We start from the raw sequence: 9595 nt of genomic DNA on the forward strand, positions 1-9595 counted from the left end.
CACATCTATGTACACAACCATTACTTTACCTAGAGTATGTTAAGAGCTTTATTCTTTCAGAAAACTGATTTATTGAAGTTGCTCATGATTCTGTGACATCTTACTTTTCTTCTCTCCCTCTTTTTCTCAGCGCCTAAAAGCTATAAACGAATTTCTGTCTCCTTGCATAAAACAATAAAAAAGAAAGAAGCACAGCTAGAAAATGTTCAACATATATTTTATTGGTATTTATATTCGTCTGGAGAGGGCTTCCTACTGTTTTAATCGCTGCCACCAATCATTATTTTCAACAAGATGCTTATTTATTTAAGTATGCACTCTCATACCCCAGAAGTTGAGTGTGAAGTCATTTGCTTATTCAGTGCTCTACTGCAGTTCTGTAATGTGTCTTAAATAAGTAGGATAGCATGTGTTGCTGTGATGGCTATCACTGAGACCTAAGGGAACACACTGAGAAGGGGAATCATGATTTCAAGAAGTATCTGTCTCCATGGATATTAATTATTTGTTGACAACCCCTAAAGAGTATATAGCAAAAGCATGGTGTAGACTTTGGATATATAATGTTACAAATCAGCCCTTACAAGTTTAGAGCCCAAAATATAATTTTTATGCATAGACATTGAAAGAAAAGATCATGTCAATTCAAGTTTTAAGGAGCCTGCGTTGATGTTAAGAAACTGTGAATGACTTGGAAACATTTCCTTAGGAATCTTTGGATAAGTTTTGCTTTGCTAGTGTGCTAATGATGGATTTGATAAAATGAATTAAGGAAAACAACAGACAATTTATTGAGGTGTATCTGTGTCTGAGGCATTCCTGACTGATTCTACATACACTGGCAATATGAACTAGGTAATTTGCTTGACTCCAGTGGGGCAAGATATGCAATAATATATGCAAAATTCACATAAGCTTGTCTCTAAGGAGTCTCTGTAGTATTTTCAGTTTATATAAAGAGATTTAAGATGATGCCTGAGGCATCATTTTTTCTCCCTCAAGGCAAACTGAAATGCCACAAACCAAATTGTTTTTACACTATTAATGTATTCTTCTCTCCTTCAATTTCTCAGAGAGCTGACATCGGGATTTCTGCTTTAACCATTACTCCAGATAGAGAGAATGTTGTGGATTTTACAACACGTTACATGGACTACTCAGTGGGGGTCTTACTTCGAAGAGCAGAAAAAACAGTGGATATGTTTGCCTGTCTTGCACCATTTGATCTATCTCTGTGGGCCTGCATTGCTGGCACAGTCCTTCTTGTGGGACTACTGGTCTACCTCTTGAACTGGCTTAATCCCCCACGATTGCAAATGGGATCAATGACATCTACTACACTCTACAACTCCATGTGGTTTGTGTATGGATCCTTTGTTCAGCAAGGTAAGGGGAAAGGGTACATTTTCCTGTTATGAAGGAAGGGAAATGATGTTTCAAATATTCAGTAAAATGATTTTGTATATAGCATCACTAAAAGCTCTTATGAATCCTCACAGCAGTGCTCAGAAGATAATATTTCCTACTGTCTTTTGGTGGATCTTAGGCATAGCAGGCTTCCAGCAATAATGGCTGCTTGTCTTTTGATGTAAATTCAGTTTCATCAGCAAAGGCATTGCGGAATGCCAGTGGTAAGATTTACAGGGTACCTCAAGGTCAATTTTTCATCTCAAGGTCTGACTTCCTAAGAAATAGCTTTACTGGCATGAAACTACTTACGACAAGAAAAAATACTGTTCAAGTATTTACATGTATAAGAGACGTTAGGACTTGTTCTTTGTTCAAATATATTTTCTTTCCTCCAAATATTCATTATTAGTACAAAGAAATTGCTTAATATAAACCAATAATGATTAATGGTTTCTTTTAATATATAAGCTTTAGCAATATAAGTTACCTAACAACTTTATTATTTCCAGAAGAATGTCTTTACTTTGTCAACCATACCCAGTCTACCCTCTTTTTGTACAAATCTCTGATTATCTATATGATTCCCCTGTTTCAGAACAGTATGACTTTTGCATGATCTCTTTGAGTCTACTGCTAATGTAGAAATTTGAAGAACAAGTATTGACAATCGGGCAGATTCAACTCAGGTACTGAACACAAGAAAGACATGTGATAACTAACATAAAACTAAGTAGAGAGTAAGTACACAGAGCTATGGAGAATCAAGAATTTGGTGGTATTGATTAAATAGTACCAGCAAAACTTGAGTAACCATATAGTAGTTGATAGTGAAAAAAAAAAGAAAAAGACAAAAATAAATCTTTTCCGTGGTAGCTGGCGATAGCGATTAGAATGATTCAAAGGAAAAATCAGAAGTGTAGTGGCATACATACCTTGAATATTTTAATGAACTGGTTTTGTTTAGTGGTGTTAATATTGCTGAAGAAAATAAAATTAAAACAAACCTTATTTTTGAAGCAAAGGCTTGTCTTTGCTCCCTAGTATCTCAAGCCGCTGCTGACAACTTAGTTCAGAGGTTGATTCCACTTACATGTTGGCTGCCATGGATTATTGCAGATATTGGTTGTCAGTGGAGGCCTATAATCCTCAGCTTCTCTTTGTAAGCCTTTCTACACTTGTCTCTGCCTGGGGCATTTGGTTTTTCTCACAACATCTTGGTTGGTTTCCCCATAGGAAGCATAACACAAAGTAGAGAATTCTGCAGTCTCTCTTGTTGAATTCTTCCTTCAGTTCCTATTTCTCAAACAGGATTGACGTAGTATCTTTTATGGGAATTTAATTATTAAAATAATGGTGTTTTTAAATAGACTAAACTCTACTAAAATAAATATTTGGTAAATAAAAAATAAATCTGGCATAGCAATGGATAGGTTATTGGCAAGGCAACAGATGAAACAGTGAAAGCTGGGATAACCAGGAAAAAATACAAGGGTAATTAAGAGTGAAATGAAGAATAAGAGGATGAAGTTTGATCAGAAGAAAATAGAAGTCTTGATGAGATTACGAACAACATTGGAAATATCAGTCCAAGTAGCTCTGATGATTAATCATAAAACTGGACACCTGAAACAGATTTTTAAATAGTAAATAGTAGAGAAATAGCCACCACTATATATATTCATATTTCTAAAGTTAAAAGATGGTGAAAGACCCTAAAACGGATTGAAAAAGATGAAATAAACCTTCTGTAACAACTTATAAATTCAATTGGAAAAAATGTAAATGAGCTACATATCAAAGTTAGTTGTCAATACTGAAAAAGAATGGCTAAGCTGATAACAGGCATGTATACCATAAAAAGATAGAGAGGTCACATAACTGGATGTAGCTAACCTGTTTCATCTCGCTTCCTCCTTTTCCATTAGTGTTGTCTGTACATAATTTCACTAACCATGGAACATGCGAGTAACTCACAATCTGTACTGTTCCCCCTTGTTTGTCTACATATTTACTGTATCACTCTCTGGATGGGCAGGGCATAACAGAAAAGCCACTATGACAAATACATTTGAAGTCTTTTATATAAACCCTAAACTTTTTTTCCAGCCACCTAGACATTCAGAGAAATCTTACCTATTCCCTGATTTCTTCATCTTTTTCTACCTCCTGCTCACCAATTCTGACAATTATTCCTCATAAATACTAAAGAAGTGAAAGTTTTTTCTCACATAGAGAGATTGTACTTCCTGAAACGTAGAAACCTTATAGCAGCTCTTCCTTTTTCTGACTTTCCCATGAAATTAACTGATACACACACCCACATGCACACATCAGTTAAGTATATATAAATCTGACCACAGTATTTCCCCTCTTCACATGCTTCCTTAACTTCTCAAAAACCTCTGCATACAGATCTGAGCTCTTTATATTATGGCTAATATTCCAGCACCTGAGTGGCCATCCAGGAATCCGTTCTTATCTACTGACATTGAAATATCATTGCAAATTGATAGTTACTCTAAAACATTTAATCCCTTTAGCTGAGGTGATCCTGGTTGTGTCTTCTCTGCTTTTGTTGCTCTTTTACTAAACCCTGAAGTACTTATGTTATCCTGCCAAGTCTTCCCTTCTATCCTCTTCTCTAACTTGGCAAGCTCCTGCTCACCCTTCAAGTCTTAACTTTGTGTTCCCACTTTCAAGAAACTGTTTCAGGCTAAGCTACCGTCTTTCATGCTTTTTAAGACAGATGCAAAGAAAATATCTTTTTTTATTTATCATCAGGTATTTCCTTTGCTTTTAAATAAAAGATTATTGTAAAAGTTGTAAATGAATAAAAATAAAATACACCCAAACTAACCAGACCCAAAGGATATACAATGAACTCATGGACAATTTTTAAAAATGCATTTTAAAGGAAGGTGAGCATCCAAACAGGCTAGGCTCCCACAAAGCCAGTACATGCAGTAGGATCAAAACCCAGTGCCATTGTCCTTGACTTCCCAGCAGCCCTCATTGTCTACCATATTCAGAGAGTCCAGTTTTATCCCATGCCTTTTCAGCAGCTCTTCAGACTGGAGAGGGAGAAGGAGGGGAGTGGGGCCTGTGGAGTGGGGGGAGGGAGAGAGAAAAGGAAGGAGGGGAGGAGGCAGAAATTTTTAATAAAAATAAAATAAAAATAAATTAAAAATGTATTTTAAAATAAATTATTGTTTTACGTGCAGAATAATACTCTATTTACTTTCTTAGTCTTTTTGCCCACAATTCAGTGTCTTTTACATATGAATTCATTAAGAAATATGTACTGAAAAGTCAATGGATGAAGAAAAGCTAGGTATTTGAATGATGAAACACTGAGTTAACAGCAATTCTATGCTCATAAGTTTGCAATCTAGAAATGAAACTAACTGAAATTATCCCAATAACACAAAATCATTAAGCCAAAGAAGTTCTGTGTACTTTGGATAACATAAACACTACTGAGTTTATTTTAATAAAAAAAATGGAGAGATTTATAAATAATATCTCCTATGTTGTAGAATTATTTTTGACAATATTGACCAGAGTATGCATTGGCTTTCTGAATTCTTTCTTCAAAGGACAAAAATTCAAGTTAAGTTTTGGAACAAAAGCTACCTGAATGGTAATCATGACTTCCTAGTTCTATAACTGATGTGGGATTTCCCTCTGTATGCTGTGATTATTATTAATGATTAAAGAAACTGCTTTGGATCTATAGCAGGGCAGAACTTAGGTAGGTACGAAGACAGAACTGAATGCTGGGAGAAAGAAGGGCTGAGTCAGAGAGAAGCCATAGAGCTGTCGGACACAGAATCTGGGAATTTTAGCTGGTAAGCCAAGCCACGTGGCGATACACAGATTAATAGAAATGGGTTAAATTAATATAAGAGATGGACAATAAGAAGTTAGAGCTAATGGACCAAGCAGTGATTTAATACAGTTTCTATGTGATTATTTCAGGTCTAAGCTAGCCAGGCAGCCAGGAACCAATAAACGACCTCCCTTTAACATATAACAATGCAGGGAGTATCAGCAGTTGCATATACGCTAAGCATGTTTCTGTTGCAACTTCTTTGTTATGTTTCCCGCAGTCTACAGGTTGATGGTAAATTTACACAAATTCATCATGAAGGAAATGCTGTATTGTGTGTAATTAGCCAACTTTCCTTTGAGAAGCTATTGTCTGTTCACTGGCTAACAATGCAAAGGTGAAGTCATTAAAAGATACTGAGGGCATTGTTATGCTCTTATTAAAAGTAAATTAAGGGCCTGTAAAGTCTTTAAAAAGAGGATCAATGAGAAGCACAGCCTATGAATAAACAGTGGATTTGGAGTTAGTGATAGTTTCCGATGAAAATACAGTCTCCTCAGTGGAAACACAGCTGTTATTTCAACATTCAATATTTATTGAGACACTATTCTAGACTGAAAAGGGATGAACAGACATTTCATGTTTTAGATAGTGTTCAGAAAATGAATTCATAAAGAGCTAAAACCAGAAATGTGTTAAATATATCCGAGTTGTTTACTATTCCTTAGTTTAAAAAAAAAACAGTGATTTCACAACATTCTGGAAAAACAGCTTTAGGAATTCAACTGTGCAAAAGCAATATGGTCCATTACAGAGATAAACTCAGTACATCTGTGTGGCTAGAACGTTAGGGCTTGTGAATTAGGTTGTTAAATGCAAGAATGAGAAAACAGTTTGGTATGTTTTGCTGTCATTTGCTCATCCTTCAGCATCACATCTACATATCTGTCCTAGAAATTAGCATATTAAAAACCTTAGATTTGAGTTTCAGAGATCGTCTGACATGTCCATTGGCAGTGACTCTAATGCCATCAAAGCTTAATTGACTTGCTCACAGATGTAATTCCATTTAATTTGTTTGTTGTTTATAAACAAAATATAAAGGGAAATCTAAATTTGTTCTTCTATGATTTTATCTGATTCTAAAAACAATAAGTTCTTGTAGACATCCATAGATCTAGCATCTAGCATCCTTTACATAGCAACAGTGATCCAGGAATAGTTGGACCAGAAAGAAGAACAGGCAGTATGTTTAATATATTTTCCCATACCAATTCTGATATTTGAATATAATGATAAATAAGAAAAAACTAATATTTGTTTTTATTTATTCTTTCTGAAATCATACAATATATACTTCTCATAGTCTATCTCATTCTACAACTTCTCCTAGATACAACTTCATGTTTCTTCTCGTTATTTATTCTCCTTTTTTTTATTTCTCAATAAATAATACCAATCAAAATTCCCACTTTCTCCCCTCCTTCTACCTCCCTCCTGCTCCCCCACACACCCTCTCTTCTCCCCCTCCAGGCCAAAGAGAAGGCAAGGCACCCTGCTTTGTGGGAAGTCCAAGGCCCTCCCCACTACATCCAGTCTTAGGAAGGTGTGCATCCAAAGAGAATAGGATCCCAAAAAGCCAGCACATGCAGTAGAGACAAATCCCAGTGCCATTATCATTGGCCCCTCAGTCTTCCCCAAGTGTCAACAACATTCATAGCGTCCACTTTGATCCCTTGCTAGTTCATTTCCAGAACAGCTGGAGTTGGTGAGCTCCCACCAGCCCAGGCACACTGTCTCAGTGGGTGAACCAACCCCTTAGTTTTTTTTAAAAGACACTGCAAACCATGGAGTCAAATTTCTGTTAACCAATTCCTCCTGAACATTGGGCCTGCCCTGGAGTGGGGCTAATATTCCCAGTGTTACTCCAGTGAAGAAAACGGATTTTCCTCCTCTCAGCAGCTATTATTTGTGAAAAGCTTCTCCACTAGGGGTGGAATGCTATGACCACTTCCTCCTCTATTCCTGAATTCTCTCTGCTTCTGCTTGTCTGAGTCTCTGTGAGTTCATATGTACATATTCCCTGTTGTATCTGAAAAATGCTGTTTCCTTAAAATCCTCCACTGCTCTTCAAATCTTCCCAACCCATCTTCCCCCACAGGACCCTGAACCTTTAAGGCAGTGGTTCACAACCTATAGATTGTGATTCCTTTGGGTGTTGAATGACTCTTTCATAGGGGTTGTGTTAAACCATCCTGTATATGAGACATTTACATTATAGCTCATAAATAGCAGTAGCAAAATTATATCTATGAACTAACAATGAAAATACTTTTTTGGTTGGGGATCACCACAACATGAGAAACTATATTAAAGGGCCACAGCATTAGGAAGGTTGAGAACCACTGCTTTAAGGGAAGAGATTAGAGACATCCTATTCATGGCCACTTTTCTACTCAGTGCTATCATTTGTAGACCCGTTTGATCTTTAAAAAAAATAAAAGGGCTTTCCTTTTTTTCTGTTTTCAATAACTTTTTCTGACCCTATAATTGGAGGTAGTTTTTCTGGATACCGATCTATTAAGAAGCATTGACATGGCATAGGATACTCTTACAAATATTATGTCCTTCAACATGCAGAGAGTGAGAGAGACTTGGGAATTCTTAGCCAGAATACTAGAAGATAACCCCATTCTTCTACATAAGCGTTAACATGAAAGGAGATCACACTGGCTTTTAAATCTCAGGATAATTCTTGAAGGCAATAAAGTTCTTCCCACTGCCAAATAGATTTCACTGTTACAGAGAATCACGGTTATATTATTTCCACAAAAGAGCCAATCTTCTCTGCTGAGTCAAAAATCAGAAGAGACTTAATGAGGGAACCTCCATGCCTTTAAGAATTTAGAGGGCATAACTCAGAAGACCCCTATTTTAATAAGGTAGTGCTCAAACATGAAATCCCAAAGGACTAGGGTCCTAGAATGCAATAGTTAAGTCATTCTATTGTGAGGGTTTCTGAAATTTCACATTCAGTTTAACAGAAATGATGTTGGCTAGCTCAGTTGCTTACTGACAGTAATAAGTGCAGGGAGACTGGAAGTAATTCCCAGTGACAGTTAGCTGGGCTATAAAGACAGATTTCTCCACACATTCTATTCGTACAGGGAGAAACTCAAAAGGCTATCTGTAATTTTTATTTATGTTCAAACAGCATCTCTGCTGTTGCTAATTATGATTGACAGTACTTAGCCAAGGGATCGTCAAGCATTTCGAGATCAGCCATAGCCACTCCAGAATCTCTTCCATGTAGCTTTAGAACATGAGAGTGTGCTAATGGTCATCCTAGTAACAAGAGAGTTATCTGCCTCTAAAGCAAATTTACAAGTCTTTCTGCTGAAAAAGAGAATTCAGGATATAAGGATGTTGACTGGAGAACTGCAAGGGTGAGATGTGATGCATTAGATTAGCTCCCCAGTGGCCTTAATGAGCTAAGCAATGATAGTATGAATCACAAGCAAGCAACACGCACTTGAACGTAGTTTCTGTTCTTGCTAGCCCTTCTGATTAAGGCAGAAAACACTTCCCAAGCTGAACTTGCTTTCTAACAGCTAAAAGTCATCAAAATGAATAAAGCACAAATCACATTCTGCTTATGGAGTATGGGTGGATACAAACAATTTTCCTGACTCCTACAAACTCCATATAAAGATATTCCATAATGTACTGTTACTGTTGAACAAGACATAGCAGTCGCTTCTTCTGAAAAAATTTAACTTGTTGAAAGATAATTTTTAACAAATATACCTTTATGTCTAAATTTAATGAAGGAAAGGGCAGATGTTCTGGGTCATTTAAAATAGCTTTCCTTAGCATATGAAATGTGCCTGGATTTTAGAGATACATATGACAATGTGTCCTCACCTCAGATTAGGAAAGAAATATAGAAGCAGATATTGCAGAAATAATTTATTCTAGGAGTGGTTTAGGATTGATTAAGAGAAAATAATTTGGCTCATGGCACTACAGATTATGGTAGCACGGAATATATATTTGGACATTAAATTTTAGATTGACATGCACAAAATCTGTATCTATTTCCCCCTCTCATCTATGAATATATAGTTAATTAGATGTATAATTATGATGGCTGTGGTCCTTAAAATATTATAAAGTGGCCATGACCTTCCAAATCCAATCAAACATTTGAAAACCTAAAACTGGACATTTAACATAACTCACCATTGTTTCCATACAATCCAACTGTAATGCACCAAATACTATAGGATGGACTCTCACTGCCAACCTAAACACTGAAAGGGTTGTTTTTTTTTTTTTTTTTTTTTTTTTTTTTTT

At 36.2% G+C, this 9595-nt stretch overlaps 1 protein-coding gene across 1 annotated transcript in view; it reads left to right on the top strand.

Annotated features, from left to right (window-relative positions):
- LOC126513774 (glutamate receptor ionotropic, delta-2) overlaps nucleotides 1-9595 on the top strand; it is a 578836-nt gene that overhangs the window by 264368 nt on the left and 304873 nt on the right. Inside the window, exon 9 of the mRNA XM_050162312.1 lies at nucleotides 1074-1386. Within this exon, the coding sequence (XP_050018269.1) occupies nucleotides 1074-1386 (313 nt within the window). The remainder of the gene's footprint in view (nucleotides 1-1073; nucleotides 1387-9595) is intronic.

Source organism: Alexandromys fortis, unplaced genomic scaffold (assembly GCF_014885135.2).
Source record: "Alexandromys fortis isolate MF-2015 unplaced genomic scaffold, M_Fortis_MF-2015_v1.1 scaffold_117, whole genome shotgun sequence".
NCBI lineage: Eukaryota > Metazoa > Chordata > Mammalia > Rodentia > Cricetidae > Alexandromys > Alexandromys fortis.